Source organism: Micromys minutus (assembly GCF_963924665.1).
Source record: "Micromys minutus genome assembly, chromosome: 22".
Lineage (NCBI taxonomy): Eukaryota > Metazoa > Chordata > Mammalia > Rodentia > Muridae > Micromys > Micromys minutus.
Window position 1 is genome coordinate 13,419,659 of NC_137957.1, and position 17,830 is coordinate 13,437,488.

General features: G+C 43.2%; 1 protein-coding gene across 1 annotated transcript in view; it reads right to left on the reverse strand.

Annotated features, from left to right (window-relative positions):
• Window positions 1-13,073: 13,073 nt before the first annotated feature.
• The window catches only part of WIF1 (WNT inhibitory factor 1), a gene marked incomplete at its 5' end in the record, with an annotated part of 63,428 nt that continues 58,671 nt past the window's right edge, over window positions 13,074-17,830 (reverse strand). The window contains 3 exons of the mRNA XM_080934972.1: window positions 13,074-13,343; window positions 15,594-15,689; window positions 16,233-16,328. Coding sequence (XP_080791098.1) covers window positions 13,222-13,343; window positions 15,594-15,689; window positions 16,233-16,328 — 314 coding nt within the window. The 3' untranslated portion in view covers window positions 13,074-13,221. The remainder of the gene's footprint in view (window positions 13,344-15,593; window positions 15,690-16,232; window positions 16,329-17,830) is intronic.

The following is a 17,830-nucleotide window of genomic DNA, read 5'->3' on the forward strand; positions in this document are numbered from 1 at the left end:
CCCCATAACTAAAAGGCGTGGGGGGGGGGGTGCGTGCCGTGAACTGCCTGGCTTGGGTTTGGGAATGGAAAATGTGCGCATCTCTGGAATGCTCTCTTTATGGACCATCGCTCCGGCTCCCAGCTCTTCTTATTTGATTCCTGACGCAGGGACCTCACCTACAAGGTTGGTATGTGGTACAGGACTAAACAAACACTCTTCACCTCTGCAGCTTCTCTTGCTTAAATCAGACACTTGTATTGGAAGAATAAATCATACGAAGGTCTCCTCAGGTCCTTAGAAGACAGTGGGCTCTCGGGTGGTGGGATGGAAATGTTCTCTTAGAGATGGTTTTGTGGAAATCTTATGTTTGGTACCCTGAAGAACTTTTGTTTGGTTTCTGTCCATCAATCCACATGCCCTATCACCTTTTTTTTTTTTTTTTTCTCACGGCAACGCAAGATGTTCTTAGCTACTGATGGAGGAAATCCTGCTACAAATTGAGTCCTGAAGAAACTTAAAAAGAAGTGTGTTGTGTCTCTTGGGAAACCTATGTTTTGCCATACCTAAGTGGGCCTCAGGCACTTGAGGACATCAGGCCCAGACAACACAATGAAATTAACAAGGCCTGTCCAGGAGGACTGGGCATCTAAGCAGCCAACTGGGCTCAGTAACAGTGCTAATGAGCTATTTTACATGATTCTGGCAAACGTACCCTGCGTGCGTCCAAATTTTCTCTCAAGGTATCATTAAAATCAAATGATTGTCTCATTTTGAGGATCCTTTTATGCTGTAATTATCTCCATCTTTTGTAGTGACTTTTTGTGGTTAAATTAGGCAATTCTTCTCCTGCCTGGGTAGATAATGTAATGACTTTTTAATTATTTGTTTTCCACCATCCATATTGTTTCCAGGATACCATTAGAAATTCTTCTGTAGAGACTCCAGTGGGTTTATTGAACTACTGGGTGTCAGCCATACCAAGGGAGGCAGGCTACTTGCTGCAAACACAGCCAGCGTGAATGTCATCATGTGCCCTGGAACCCAGAAAGGGACCAATAACTGGGGTGAAATACCGAAGCTCCTTATGTTTGTCACAGAAAATGTGAAGAATACAATGTGGTCAGGAAGAGCTTTCAGGGAAATTATGCTTCCTGTTTTGTTTCCATATAAAAGTGATATGTTGTTTTTACAAAAAATTTAGGCACACACATAAAATTATATATATATGTATATATATATATACACACATATATGGTTTGAGTTTATTTTTTCTATTATCTAGCATCTATCTTGCAAACATTTATCTATTATTTATATACTATTAATCTATAATAAGACGACACTTTATTATCTATCTGTCATCTCTTTAAAATTGTTGAATTTTCCATCTGCAAAAAATTAGAGCCATGCATATTACAACTACATTTTTAGCTGGAGATTGTATGGTGTCTTGTAGGTGTTATTAGAGACCACACCTGTTAGTGACTCCACAACTGGCTGTTATAATTACTTGTTCTCTAAATATTTTCTAAGAGCCCGCCATGGCCGAGTGCAGAAGATGCTGTGACTTATTTCGCCATTTCTCTGTGGTTTGAACATCTCAATCCCTTAAAAATATGTCAAGTTTTTGCACTTCCTTTCAATCCCTGCACATAAGAGTGCCAGCCTGCCTCCCTTTCGATGACTTTTGAGCTGTTTCCACATCCTTGTGATGGCCTTTGGGTGTGTCCACATCATTGTGATGGCCTTTGGGTGTGTCCACATTCTTGTGATGGCCTTTGGGTGTGTCCACATCATTGTGATGGCCTTTGGGTGTGTCCACATTCTTGTGATGGCCTTTGGGTGTGTCCACATCCTTGTGGTGGCATTTGGGTGTGTCCACATCCTTGTGATGGCCTTTGGGTGTGTACACATCCTTGTGATGGCCTTTGGGTGTGTACACATCCTTGTGATGGCCTTTGGGTGTGTACACATCCTTGTGATGACCTTTGGGTGTGTACACATCCTTGTGATGGCCTTTGGGTGTGTACACATCCTTGGGATGGCCTTTGGGTATGTACACATCCTTGTGATGGCCTTTGGGTGTGTCCACATCCTTGTGATGGCCTTTGGGTGTGTCCACATCATTGTTTTGGCCTTTGGGTGTGTCCACATCATTGTTTTGGCCTTTGGGTGTGTTCACATCATTGTTTTGGCCTTTGGGTGTGTCCACATCATTGTGATGGCCTTTGGGTGTGTCCACATCCTTGTGATGGCCTTTGGGTGTGTCCACATCTTTGTGATGGCCTTTGGGTGTGTACACATCCTTGTGATGGCCTTTGGGTGTATCCACATCCTTATGATGGCCTTTGGGTGTGTCCACATCCTTGTGGTGACCTTTGGGTGTGTCCACATCCTTATGATGGCCTTTGGGTGTGTTCACATCCTTGTGATGGCCTTTGGGTGTGTCCACATCCTTGTGATGGCCTTTGGCTGTGTCCTCAGCCTTGTGATGGATTTTGAGGCCCATACCCAGTCTTTCTCTGAGGCTTTTTAAATTCATCCCTCCCATTTGCTCTGCCCATCTCAGCCACACTGGGTCCTCTACAGGTTCTCCATTTGTCTCTCATTCTTGTGTCTCTGGGCCTCAGAACTACCTCTTCCCCACCACTACCCAGAAAGCCCAGCAACCTCCTTCCCAGGCCTCTTATCTTTAATGAAGTGTTTTTTCCACCTCTTGCCTCTGATCTCTTCGTCTCCTGCAATCATCATTTATTTATGGCGAAATATCTTTTGGAATTATTTGATTACTAATACCTCCAGACTTGAAAATATTTAGACAAGGAAGTGGCCATTAGTGATGTGATTGAAGCCACGGTGTATGCCCCCAACACCCTTGTTGGGTGCCTTTATGTTGCTTTTTATGTGTCTCCAAATGGAATAGGGTGTAATTTTGCCTCTTTTGAAAATGGAGAGCATCTGTCTTCTGTACTGTGAGCAGTGCCGTGTTTCTAAGTTTCCATAGCTGTGGTTGAGGGTTTACTGCTGCCCAGAATTCTCTCCTGTACACACATCACATTGATGTGTCCAGCGTTGTTCAGATGGGCAGTTATTTCTAAACAGCATGCCTACTTTCCGGCTTTATGATCCTGGAAACATCATACAGCCCATCTCTGTGGGGTATTTACCTGTGAGAGGAATTGCTGCGTTTGGAGCAGTGTGTATCCTATCCAAACTGGCTGTGTCCTTTTAGACTCACATTAGAGGAGCAGGGGAATTCCCCGGCTTCACACCTTGAGGCGCCAGAATGAAGGAGAGCAAAAATGGATCTCGGATCTCGTGGGTGGATCTGTCCTTGGCTGGCACTAACTGAAGACATTAGATGTTTTTTCAAATGACTACCGACTGTTTATCTTCCATCCTCACCACAATTAGGGGTGGACATTGCATTCTGTGTCCCAGGTATCCACAGATCATGTGATCTTACAAAGAAGTTAACTCTGTATTTTGGGGACCCGGAGAGGTTATTAATGGAACATGTGCTACAAACTGACTTCCCCTCTGTGAAGGCTTTCACATTGTTATTGCATGTGACCTGAAATGGAAGAGAAACCTGTAGTCCTGGTTGCAGTTTAGTGGTAGGTATGTCACTGCTAAAGTCTGTCTGATGGCCTGTCAGAGATTTGGAACGTATTGCCAGTAGTTTGCTGAAAGAAAAAGTCCCAGACTTTGTCTCTGGTGACAATTTCAATTTCCACTGTCACCTTAGCAGACAGAATAAGATTATGGCACTTCTTTTTCTGTTTAGAAATTATCCACATGGAAAAGCCACCCAGAGAAGTCACACATGTCGAGGGCTGTCTTCTGAAGAAACCCAGTATTTCGTGTTCAATGAGTCAGTAACCACAATGGCCCTTTCTTTCAGGTCTCAACTGTATATGATCATCTCTCTCTCTCTCTCTCTCTCTCTCTCTCTCTCTCTCTCTCTCTCTCTCTCATACACACACACACACACATACGCACACACACTGAGAGAGAGAGAGAGAGAGAGAGAGAGAGAGAGAGAGAGAGAGAGAACAGAAAAGATGGTTCATTAAACACAAACATTGTTTTTAGAGTCTTGTATGGAACATGCAAATTATGAACATGGAACAGGTTTCTTCTGCTTCCTGAGGGATTAGGGCTGTAGTGGGCTAAGTGGTGGTTCCAAAGATTTGTTCATATTGTGGTTCTTGGAACCTGAGACTACAGACCTATGACAAAAGATGTAATTGACGACTCTTGACCCTATCTTTGAAGTGGGTCCCAAGTGCCACCACTAACATTATTAAAAGGGGACAAAAGCAAATGAGGATTAAACATGGTAACTTGTTATAGAACCCGTTGTAATTGCTAAAAATGGCACCAGGATGGAGCAGGAATGAAAGGCTAAATCCTGTGGGCGAGGGTAGGGGAGGTAAGGGGGATGGGGAAGGGAGAGTGGGAGTAAGGGATGTTGCATAGCAGACACATAGACAAAATCCCTAGCTTCAGGCGTAGCCTTACTTAGGAAGAAAATGCATCTAGTCACCCACTAGCCATTCATCCCCTCCCCTTCCTCCCTCCCCCCTCTTCTCAACTGCTTCCCTGCTCCCAACCCCCCCACCCCCATCTCTCTTTCTGGTATTTTTCATGGTGATAAAAAATGGTGGCTAAGCCATATGCCCTGAAAATGAATGTGTTATAAGGATCTTTTTATTCTTGTGTTGGTAAAATTGATTTAATAGACTAAAATTTTAAAATTACTTGCAAGCAGGATATGAGGGCATAATAACTCCTTTAGATCCAACACGTGGGAGGCAGAAACAGGGGGATTTCTATGAGTTCCAAGACAGCCTGGTCTACATAGCAAGCTCCAAGTTAGTCAGTTACACAGTGAGACCCTGTCAGAAAAACAAAGAAGTCCTTGTAAGAATTACTTCTCCAGGGTTCTTATATCTTTACAAATCTCGAATAAACAGATCAATTTCTCTTGAAATGCATACATAGGGGAAAAAAAATAGGCAAATTGCCTAAAACCAACTGATTTACAATTCAAACCACAAACCCTTTGTGTTGTAAATTACAAGGTTCAGTTCTCTTTGAATTAGCTTCAAACAGACAGTACAAGAATAAAAACACTAGAGGAAAAAAGTCTAGGAATGACTCAACTTTAGGGACTTCAAACTACTTAGCTAGGGGTGTGTTGGACCGGATTTTGTTCCTGGAAAATGCTTTCATGGAGAAAAAGGCATCTTTATTCAAATAAGTTAGGAACCCAGCCTGCTTGTCCTTTCTGTGGATACAAAGCAAATTGGTTGTGATTCGGACTCTGAGAGGCGCAACTGTGAGGACACCATTACCCGCACTTGTCTGCTAAGTATGTTTGACTCCAAAACCTATTTCCATCTAATTCCTATGAACGTTCAGGCAATTCTAAAGGGCAGAATTTTGGCATCTCCACACAGCATCTTCTGTTTCTCTATTGCTTTACAAACACTGTCTAGCCCCCTGGTTTGTCTTAGGAGGTCCTTCGTCCTCAGAGCAGTGAGAATCCACATTCTCAGAGCCTCTCTTAAAGGCTGGTGACGTTATATTCCTGGTAGAATAACACAGGCAAGCCGAAAGTTACCCACTCTTTTCTTACTCCCTTTTGCCAGGAATCTCAGTCATGCAGGATGCTACAATGTTAATCTCTGGTTGACATCCATATTTAAAAAACATCAGTAGCTACTTGGCAAAAGCCAGGGAAGCTCCAACTTTGTTTCAATTTCAACCTGATAGTCTGTTTCAAAGGTCCCTGCTTTCTTTATATACAACCACCACAATTGCTTCCTCTGGTATGTTTGAAAGTCACTTATATGGAGGGAGGTTGTCACGGGATAGCCTGTGTTCCCATTGTGATTTCCAGGGTGGCTTACGTGTGGAGCCAGAATGGCTGCTGCCTAGGGCTCGCTTTGGCTTGTTACACTGAAGCTGATTCTTCAGTCTGGTTTTGGTTTAGGAGAAAGGCAGTGTGCAATCCAAATAAACAAGCCAGGGCAGACTATCTAAATGACTGAGAACAAAGCAAAACCTTTGGAGCTCTACTAGAAAACCTACAATTCAGCTCCTTCCCCATAAGCCTAGGGTTCACTGTGAAAGAGGGTGCCCAATGGCCAAAGGTCACGGCGGCTTTGTGTCTGAAGAGGCAGCATTTGCTTCTTCCAAAAGCATGCTCCATCTTAGCCTCAAGTTCAATCTCTTAGCAACTACTCAGGTTTAAAGAATGGGGGGAAACTTTTTTTTTAAGTTTTGGGTTCTTTTCTTAATTCAAGGCAAGACTAATTGGGGCTTTGGGGACATTTGTCATTTGTTGTGGGGTTTCTGGAAAGTGTCATGTGGCTCTTCATTGAATTAGGATTCCGTGGCTGGGATGAACTCACTGTCTGTCAAAAGGCATATGATCCCGGCACAGCCAGGTTTCCATGTTTCTGTCTCCTAATAAAGAACAGAAGCCAGAAGTTGGAATAATCCGAAGTGATCTTTTTGGTTATAATGGATTGTCCACAGAATTATGTAAAATACCCTTCCTTTGTGAGCTGCAAATTCAAAACTACCCATTTTCTTTTTCTTTCTTAATCAGGAACCCAAGTTCAAAGACTTTCACTGGAATAAAACCTAAAGTAAATTAATTTTGTCCCCTTAACTTGTCCCCTCTGGTTCTTCCGGGTTTTGTATTTGCAATATTATTTCAGAAGTAGTTTGCGATGGTCACTGATGTAACTGATTCTCAAGGCCTGTCCACCATGAACTGAAGGTACAATCATCTGGTCAGTGCGTAGGCAGAGAATGTCAACGCACTGACAGGTGCAAGGTGATGACCCAAAGTACGTGGAACCAGAGGTATCCAGGTTTACAAATCTTAAAAACACTTTTTGGGTGTACATGATGTAAATTCCTAGGGTTGGAAATCAAGTCTCAAGTCTAAATATAAAAAAAGGCTGTGTGTGTGTGTATGTGTGTGTGTGTGTGCGCGTGCGCATGCCAAGTTCACACGTATGCTATTAAGCTGTTCATTGTCATGTCCAGTGGAACAGAGAGCTGAGTATTCTCTCTGAACTATGTCCATTTCTAACTCTCTGGTGGGTTTTATGAACACTTTGACATCCATGTAACCTTTTGTGTTGCCTGTGGACATCTAGTTGGTTTGAACTTCTAAGAAATGTTAGGTCACTTTAGTAGCTGAACATGTTTAGGAAGGCAGACACCTGTTGCTCAGGGGAAATACTGGGATTCCAGTGCTTATTAAAATGTTTCTCATTTGTAATTTTTATATAGCTATCAATTATGAATCAGCAAACAGGTAAAAAATCAATTTACATTTGGAGAGTACATTAAGGACAGATATTTATGGAACACCTGAGTCTTTTGTTTCCTTAATATAGTCTCTATTTCTTAAGCTTGAGCCATATGGAGGACATTTATTCAACGTGCTTATTAAATTTTTTTTCTATTTTCACCAGTTGCACAAACTGCCTAGGAATTATTATAACAAAACTCCAAGAACAGACGTCTTTGGAGAAACATTTGGTTTTTGTTTGTTTGTTTGTTTGATTTTCTTTTTTTTTTTTTTATTGCTTTCAGAAAAAATAAAACTTTTGAAATGGGTCCATTACCCAATTGAGGAATTGTTCATCCCAGTGAACCCCCTACCCTTGGTACCAATCTAGGTAGAATTGCTCTCATTAAATTGTGCTTTACTATGAAGACTTGTGAAACAGCCCTGTTACTGCTCTGTGTGCATTATTCACTGTGCCATGAAATGCATGGTGTTCTGAAACCCATAGGAAGGGCTGGAGATGTAGTTCAGTGGTAGAGAATTTGAATAGTGCGTGAAAGCACTTGGGCTGAGCCACCACCATCCTGAGAGCCCGCAGGAGACAAGTCTCTTTTCTCTCTCATTGAGAGAAGATCAAAGACCCACCTACTTGGGATCATTCTGCCATAGGATTACTATATGTGAATTAAGATGGGAAAATGGCTCCTTCCCAAATTGAGAAGAAGCATGAAAGAAAGCCCTTGGGGTGGTGGTAAGATTTTCAAGAAATGTGTTAAAAAATCAAGACGCTTAATAAAGTTCCCCTGGAGTAGGTTGGCTGGACTTTACTGGAGAGTGTAGAAGAAACAGATAGTCATGGGGTAGTGTCTTAGTTAGGGTTTTACAGCTGTGAAGAGACACTATGACCAAGGCAACTCTTATAAGGACAACATTTAATTGGGGCTGGCTTACAGGTTCAGATGTTCAGTCCATTGTCATCAAGGTGGGAACATGGCAGCATCCAGGCAGGCATGGCGTAGAAGGAGCTGAGAGTTCTACATCTTTATCTGAAGGCAGCTAGGAGAAGACTGACTTCCATGCAGTTAGGGTGAGGGTCTTAAAGCCCACACAGTAACACACCCACTCCAACAAAAGCTACACCTACTCCAGCAAGGTCACACCTCCAAATAGTGCCCCTCTGTGGGACAAGCATATCCAAACCACCATACTGAGTTAATATCTTAAAATTTATATTTCATCTCTGCTACCCCAGACCCAACAAGGGAAGTAGCCTATAGGGCCACTTTTGTGAATCCTTACATGTCAGTGGGCCATTAAGTTTCATCTTTCTCCTTCCCCATCATGGAGATTCTCTGTCTCTCCTCTCTCTCCCTGACTATTGCCTGCACAATCTAAAAGTTCTGCCTCTGTATTTCTGCCCAGCCATTGGCTGTATGCCAATTTTTTTATTACCAATCAAAGCCATCAGGGAGCAGGGACCCTCCTTCTGGAAGTGTGGCTTTTTGAAAGCTGAAATAAGACAAAACTTTAGAACCCACCCCCAACAAAGAGGGGCTTGTACCACTAGCAAACACGTGGCATTCAGAGGATAACTTACAGGACTGGTTCTTATCCACTGTTCTATTGGTGTGATGAGACACCATGACCAAGACAACTTACAGAAGAAAGAGTTTATTGAGGGCTTGCTTACAATTCAGAAGGTTAGTCCATGACCATAATGGCAGGGAATGTTGCAGCATTCCATCAGGCTGGCAGAGTGCTGGAACAATAACTGAGAGTTTACATCATATATACCCTCCACACACATACACCCTACACACACAGAGTGAGTGTTTACATCGCACACACACCCCATACACACACAGAGTGAGTGAGAGAGAGAGAGAGCTAACAGATACTAACATAGGCTTTTGAAACCTCAAAATCCGCCCAGTGACACACCTCCTTCAACAAAGGCCACACCTCCTAATCCTTCCCAAATGGTTCCACCAACTGAGGACCAAGCATTCAAATATATCAGTCCTTGCTGGCCATTTTCATTCAAACTGGCACAGTTCTCTCCTATAATGTGTCTTCTGGGAATTGAGCTTAGGCTGTTAGTTAGCATGGGTCTTTACTGGCCAGGCCATCTTGCTAGCCCTTGACTCTTAAAATATGTATTAAGATATTTTATGCAGTTACCTCTTCCTCCCTTCCCTCCTCCTCTCCCTCTTCTTTTTTCCCTCCTCCTCCTCCTTCCATGTTTTCCGACTTCCCTTATGGAAAACTTTATATAAATAACAAAAAATATTTCAGACCCTATACATGAACAATTTTTAGTCTTTGTTTTAAAGCTGGATTCCACTGTTGTGGCTCCACATAAATTAACAAGGTAACCAAGAGTATATATTGGGTTAAAGATTCATAATATACCTATGGCCAGGAGCCACCAATGCTCAGTCAAATAATAAATGTCGAATGCAGGTAATTAGGTAGGCAGCAAAAAGTGCCAGTCACACATAGAATCTGAAAAACAAAAGTGAATAGAACCACACCTATCCAGATAAAGCTTCCACGTATATCTTATAACGAAAGTATCCAATATATGAAGAGTATGGTTCTGTTAATATGGCTAATAATGAGCCTGTTGTTGGCTTTGTGCACCTAACTGCATTTTAAGTGCCTACCAGGCATTTCTAACAACAGAACCCAATGGAATTTTAAAACATCAACTCTGGAACCTTGCTTACTTCTGCCCCTGCTTAGGCCTAAAATCTCTTTTGAGTCAATGACCCTAAAGTCATTTCAGATTGCGTTTCTCCACTTATGTGATGTGTTCTTTGGGATGTGTGTGTGTGTGTGTGTGTGTGTGTGTTTATGTGTGTGTGTCTGTGTGTATTTGCACCACTTGGGTGTATATGAGTTGGATATTGAATATTATAATTTATACTTATATTTTTCTCTGCCTTCTAAAGATTTCGATTTTTATGTTGCACATATTCACATGCTAGCCTCCTCTTCTTCCTCCTTTTGAGAGAGACTTCTCAACTCAGTATGTAGGTTAGAAAGTTGACTTAGTTGTTAATTAAGTATACTTACTGTTCTTGTGAAAGACTGGAATTCAGTTCCTAATAGTCATGTCAGGTGGTTCACAACAACCTGTAACTACAGCTCCAGGGGATCTGACACCCTATTATGGCCTCCCAGGGTACCCACACATATATAATCAGACGAATAAGTAAAAATAAAGTAACCCTTTAGAAAACGTTCACTATGTATCAGAGGATGACTTTGAGCTTTTGGTTCTCCTGCCTCAGCTCCTGAGTGCTGAGATTACAGATGTCAGCCATCATGCTCAGTTTTATGTGGTGCTGTCGATCGAACTCAGGCAAGCAGTCTACCAACAGAGCCACATCTGGGCCACTGTCTGCACACATTTCTAGTGGAGCCCATAATTAAATAGGGTGGGAGATGGTCAGTGTAGATTGCTTCAGCCTGTAAATTTGCACATACTCTTACCTCGTTTTCTGTATCACACAACTGACCAAGCCACTCCCCAACAGGAAAAAACTTCATTGGCTCCAGGTTATATATGAAATAAAGCCTACTTTCTCTACCCTCTAGGGAAAGAGGTATGGGCTGATGTTAAGGTGATACATGATTGGACAGTGGAGAGGTAGGTGGGGAAAAGGCTAAGAAAATGGAAGAGGAAGAGAGGAGGAGAGATTCTGGGAGGAACGAAGATGGAGACAGATGTTTATGTTTCTCTCGTCCCATCTCTTCATAAATAAGGTTGTTATTGAATGTTTTATAAGGGATGGAATTGTACAAGATCATTTGACTTATAAAGGTTAGCAGATTATATTATACCTATTGGATCAGAGTGGTTTGGTGTGTGCTTTGATGTGACTACTTAAAGGAGTTCAAAGGGTGCAGTGGTGGAGTGCATAAAGCCCACCACAGAGTTGGGATGTGTGCCTAAGGCTTGGCAACAGCACACCAAGGGGAAGTGAGTGAAAACCACCTACCAGGGCGGTCGTATCCACCTGGGACAGAAGTAACAGGGGTGGAGGAGTGGACAGTGACTGAGTTCATAGAGGTGGCCTGGAGCGCCAAGTGGTGTGGGAACCACATGGTGTGTGCTCCGCTCCGCACTAGAGCAGCGTCCTCGAAGTGGGACCACGGGGGCCGATAAAAGGTCAAGCCATTCTTTTAATATTTACCACAACAAAGAGGGAGGGAAGCATGTCTGGGAAGCTGTTCCCTAGGGTCTTCACAGTGTGCTTCATAGTGCACGCGTCAACAGGGAAAATAACATGGTGTCACCTCCTCGGAGTCAGATGGCATGGTTAGAACTCTGTGCCTATCATTTGTGGCCTAGCATAAACGTCTTATTATCTCCATACTTTGGCTTCCTTCCTATATAGATGAAACAGCAATATTTGCTTTATATGGTAATAAAATAAGACCTACTGCACACGGGGTCAATAGGTTGAATAACAAACAGTTATACTCCATATTTGGGAAATTGTGATACATTCAACCAGTCTTAGTTGGCCTTCCACTAGTGGGTTATCACTATGACTTCATGGGAACCCCATCCCCTGAGTGCTAATGTAGGAAGTGTAATTCCCAAGGCAACTGTTGGGAGGGGCACTTAACAAGCCCTGATGACATCATGAGGTTTCTCCCTCCATAAGTCATTAGTGAATGTTCTTGCCCAGTAGGTTAGTTACCCCAGCATTTGGTTGCTGCAAACACAAGTTCAGCTCCCTCTGCTCTTGCTTCTTCCTCCTTTCTTGCCCTTCTGCTATGACATGTGGCTTTATCAGACCGTAGAAGCTTGCAGTTCCCTTCCCCCAACCACAGCTGGTCTCTGCTGTTCTGTCATGTTGATAAAACAGAAGCAGAGACGGTCTTAGTACATCCTAGTCAGAGCAGATGACTTGAAAGACGTGGCAAGCTGGGATGTGACCTAACTGGGAGTCTTGCAGGAAGTGACAGCAGCGTCCTATAGCAGGCCTGGGGTACAGTAAGAAAGCTGGTGGGGAGGGGGCATGGAGGAGGGAGAGCTGAGGCAGGGTCTGAGGGCCGGACCTCTTCTCTCCTCTGCCATAGCACCACCAATGAGCAGCCATCTTTATTTCTGTCATCGAGCAGTCATATAAAGACCCCACCCCCCCACGCGATGCAACACCACACTCAGAAAGTGAAAGCAGCGCCTTTATTTTATACATACAAACAGTATAAAATGTTCACTAGGTAAGAGCTGTGTTCTGTTTACAATATATTATATTGCTTTCATCCAATGCAAAGACTTCATACATTATATTCCTTATTTTGTCGTGTTTACAATATATTATATTGTTCAAATGTCACTAACACAGTGTAATGTTTTTCCTTTAACTTTGTCTACCCCTCAAACCGGAACTGTCCGGAGTAACAGTAAGGGTGAAATAGATCGTACGTATTCAAGATGGGGGGCTGAAATATTAACAGATGTCCACATATCTGACAATAGGATTTAAAATACTGTAGCTTAAACACTGTTATCTGCCTTATCCAAACTTCATGATTTATGTATCTTTGCCCAGGTTAGCCTCTCCAACACTCCCCATCCTAATACTACAAATGTGTTGTAATTTTGCAAGTATCTGTCTACGACACACTGAAAAGAGATTTTTTTTTTTTAAACCCGACCAACTGACATAACATAAGATCTGTCCCAAAGGACTGAAGGAAGAAAATCTATCCCATCATGCTAGACACGCTTAGAAAACCTAAAAGGACGAGTAAATATCAGCCCAGTGATTTATAATGAAGCTAATAAAATTCAGGCCAGTATTCTAAAGTGTAATGAACATCATTTGAACATCCAACACACGAAAGGTTAACAAAGGTTGTGAACCCGGTGCAACTCGAACCATCTCAGATGGCGGAGTTCACCAGATGTAATTGGATTCAGGTGGATCGCTCCTCTCCTCAGCCTTTTTAAGTGAAGGCGTGTGCCACTCCAGACCGGCGCCTGCTGGCCTCAGGGCATGCAAGGGGCCGGCTCCATACCCTGCAAAATTATTCACAGTTTAAAAGAAAAGAAACTACAAAAACAGGCTCTTCGGATTTTTTCATTAACCATTCAAATAGAGCTAGTTTACTTTTTAACCCTGAGTGAGATCGTAGTGACCACACAGAGGTACCGGAATAACAGAAGGTGATGGGTTCAAGGTCTGCTCACCAAAACCTGTGTTACTACCTCCATGAGATCTTTAGATCTGCTTTGCCTTGTCTCTGGAGCTCACTATACATTTTGGCTGTGTAGACTCTCTCTCTCTCTCTCTCTCTCCCTCTCCCCACCTCTCTCTCATGCACTCACACAAACACACACAGTTTCTTGTAGCCTGCATTAACCTTGAACTCCTGGTGTTCCTTCCTCTACCCTCTGAGACCTGGGGGTGACAGGTGTACACCACCAGGCCAGGTTTATTTAGTGCTGGGACTCAAACTGAGTTCTTTGTGCATGCTAGCAAGCACTCTACCAAGTGAGCTATGCCTCTGGCCCCACCACAAGATGGCTGGGCCCATCACAAGATGGCTGGTCCCATGCCGAGGTCGCCAAAGTCCTACTGAGAATATGATCTCGGATTTGTCTCACTGCGTTACCTAACCGGCCTCACTCATGTGAAGGCACTTCAACAGCGCAGGTTCCATTCTTCACTTAGAGCTCAGGACCAAGTGTATCACACTCATACAACACATGTGTTCTACTGGAATCGGGACTTCTGCCCGTCGTGGTATAGAAAAGAGCTAGGATTTGAACTGATGCCTATCATAGGATTTGTGAGGTTTGCACAAAGTACTCATCTACCCTTCTCCCTACCCTTCTCCAGCTCTGTTTATGAAACTCTTTTCATATTTGTTTGTTTGTTTGTTTTTTTGCTTGCTTATGTATCTATTTGTTTACAAAACCTCCTTCCTTTCCATCTGGGAACTTCTGGAGGTGGCTGGGGGCCGCCAACTCATAATTTGCTTTCCTCAAATGGATCCAAGACAGCAATTACGTCTTTAAAAAAAAAATCCTTGTCTCTGTCTTCCTGTGCATCAGAGTCAATCAAATCCAACATTTCATGTGTTCCTTGTGGTTTTTAAATGCAAGCATGCTGTCAAACAACTATTGAGAACAGAGCCCTATTCCTGAGTGTGTTTCTTTGAATTGTCAGTATGTCGGCTACTAGCTCACAGCAGGGTCAAAACGCCAGCCAACAAGGCACTGGAGCCTGTTTGCTCCCATGCTTGCCACCCATGAAGCCCAACCCCCTGCTGGGGTGGGAGAGTCTAAGCAGAGAGTTGGTCCATCTCCAGGACCCTCCTCTCCTTTATGACGCCTGGGTGCCTAGGACCTCCCAATGTGCCACCCCACTGGGAATCCGCTCTTTACCAGAACTCTGTGACTCAGACATTCCCTGTCACCTCCCCTAGTCAAAATAAACCCCATTCTTTCAGCTCGATTCTCTTAGTTAATGTACAAAACAGATGGGTGGCCAACCCAGAATAGGTTTGCAATTCAACAAGTGCAGGACATCTTCTTCTGGGCAGTGCCTTGCTCTGACAGAGGTACCATTGATGGCCAATGGCCCAGTATGGTACTGTGGTGCGCAGTGCTGTGGATTCCTCACTATGGAGACAGAAAGGCTCCTAACATGCTTTCATTCTGGATGTGGGTGACAGTACCTTTGTGCCCAACTTGCCGGGTATGCTCGCTGGGCTGTGTTGCACTACTCTCTGAAAACTGCTCTAGAAAAAAATATCGGTTGGGTAAGCGATTTATTGAAATACTTATCTTGTTATTTCGGAGCTAGAGCAAGATTGGGATAAAGTGTCCCCTGAATGACACCTCCTTTTCTTTAAAGCAAGGTAGACGTTAGACACATGCACAGGAGGCTGCTCTAGGTGACAGGCATCTCTGTCATTTTGTACAGCTGTCAATCATTCCCACACTGCATCCTAGACTGTGTTCCCTGAAAGGCCGGGTCTTTCCCTCCTCCTTGTGCACTAGGCACAGAGGGGGACACCCATCGATGCTGAATGTTCGATTTATCAAGCTTCATTCCATGTATAAAATAGTCTTGCAGTTCATCTATATCTTTAGTTTTATTTAGGATAGTCAGTAAATCCAAGACACCATTACGTTAGAACATTTTCCCAGGGAGGGCTTCCCTGGGCCTGTCCTTTTCTTCAAAGCCATTAGTCCTTTCTCTAGCTCCTCCCTTGGGGAACCCATGCTCAGTCCGATGGTTGTCCGGAGCACGATACTCACGTTTATTGCAATGTCTCCCGTGCCAGCCCTCTCGACACTGGCATTTGTTGGGTTCGTGGCAGGTTCCATGGGCACCGCAGCCAGGCTCGCAGACGGCTAGAATCAGAGCAAAGCAAAGCTATGTCTCCTCGGCTTCTCTGCGTCTTTCTTTGAAGACAGCTCTTAGCTACTTTTCCTTTAGATTGTGTTAGCTTTGGCTTCTCCCGCTATTTTCTTTTCCTAAGTCACTTTCTGGCCAAAAGTCAGCTTCAAAGTTGAAAGGGGAAAAAAAGTCCCTAGGAAGAACCTTTACACTAAGCATTGTGTTTCTCATACACAAAAACTCTCAGTGAGCTTTTGAAACTGCTGCATCCTGAGAGATTATTCCTTTCAAGAAAATCCCGAATAGATTTAAAAAACAAACAGACAAACAAAACAAAACACGACAAACCGTGGAAGAATTTGGCCGTGTGCATAAATATTTTATGTTCAGGAATCCCACAATGCCTGTGGTCTAAGTAAAGGAAGCACATGCATCAAACAGGGCAGAAGGTCAACTCTGATGCTCAGATGCCAGGCAGCAGGCATGGACATCACATCCAGAGAGGGCACTGCTAACTCAGCTACCATGCACCCATACTGCCGCTGTGTGGTACTTACGCTTAGAGCACAGGTCTCCCTGGTAACCTTTCGGACACTTACACTTGCTTTTACCAATGCATTTACCTCCATTTCGGCAGGGTTGAGGGCATTTGCCTGCAACAGAGAGAGAAGTAGCTAAGAGCAGAAGGGGTCCAGGCTTTGTTGAACAGTCAATGGATCCTTCAAAGGGATAACAAAGCTTCGAGAGGAGAAATGCTTTGAAATGTTCCTCATTGCCATTCATCTTAGGTCTAAGCTGGCTCTTCTATTGCTTTTGTCGCAGCGACAAGCAGATTATTGACGTGATTATATATATTACAATGTATAACTTACAGCATACAGCATATAACATATAGCATATAACATACAATACTTCTTTTTCCACAATGAGTGAACTCCCAAATGCACACAAATAGAAATATTGAAATTAATCTGGCTCATGAATGCCTGTAGTTTTATACAGTGCTCTCCAAAATACTATATGACTGACTTTAACTATGGAAAACTTTCTGTAATTTCTAGTTTTGCGTGTCACTTCTGGAAGTGCGTCTGTCTATAGCCACACCTGATGATGGCTTAGCCTAACATCTCCCATATTTATTTTCCTCTACAATCTAGAATTTCCCATGTGAAGGATGACTTTTTAGAAGTTAAGGGGCTGTTAACCCAAAGCAGAAGCCACATCCTGCCCAGTGAGAGGTATTGTGGCAGAAGACAGTCAGCAGCCACCAGGTTCTGGCCACCAGGTTCTAGTCACCAGGTTCAGGTCACCAGTTTGGGATTCTGCATTCCTTCATTTATTTTATTTTATTTTTTTAGCTAATGAAATCTTTGCCGTTAACGTTTCTTTACGGCCAAAGAAAGGTTGAGACAAAGCAAACTATAGTATTATTCACTAATAATATTATAATAAGCACTGTTTTTGACAAGAGTTGAACTTCCCGTGAAAGGTGTTTTTGCTACAAACACTTAAATTTTTACTCTGTACTTTACCCCCCTGTCCCCAAAACTTTATTCTTTTATAAATTGGACAAAGCACATTTAGTCACAAAGACAATGTGCACACAGCAACACTGGGAGGTTAAGGCCCTGAAATCTGCAATAAACTAGACTTTTGCTTCCCCTACCCCAAGCTCTCCACCTCTCTTTCTTGAGATAGAGTCTCATGTAGCCCAGGCTGGCCTCCAGCTCACTGTGTAGCTGAGGATGCCCTGAACTCCTTTTGATCTCTACCTTTCCAGGATTGGGTCCTAAATGTGCACCATTATAAATAGTTTTATTCAGCATTGAGGTCAAACAAGGGGATTTGTGTGTGTTAGACAAGTATTCTTGTCTCAACTAAGCTACAGGTTCAGGGCCAAAAACCCCCTGTTTTATTGTCCACTAAATGTCCCAAAGAGTTCTGTTTTCTAAAGAACACTCTATTGATTAATGATGATCCCAATTCTTAATTAAAAGAAAAGGCTCCAAATTTTCAAAGAGCCCTCTGACCCCAGCACAGCCAGAAAACTGGATCATGACACAGAATTCTTTCCAGCACTTCAGGGTTCTTCACGTCAACTCCAAGGAGGATGTTCATTAGGGGGCAAATGTACATGGCCCTTCCGTATGAACAA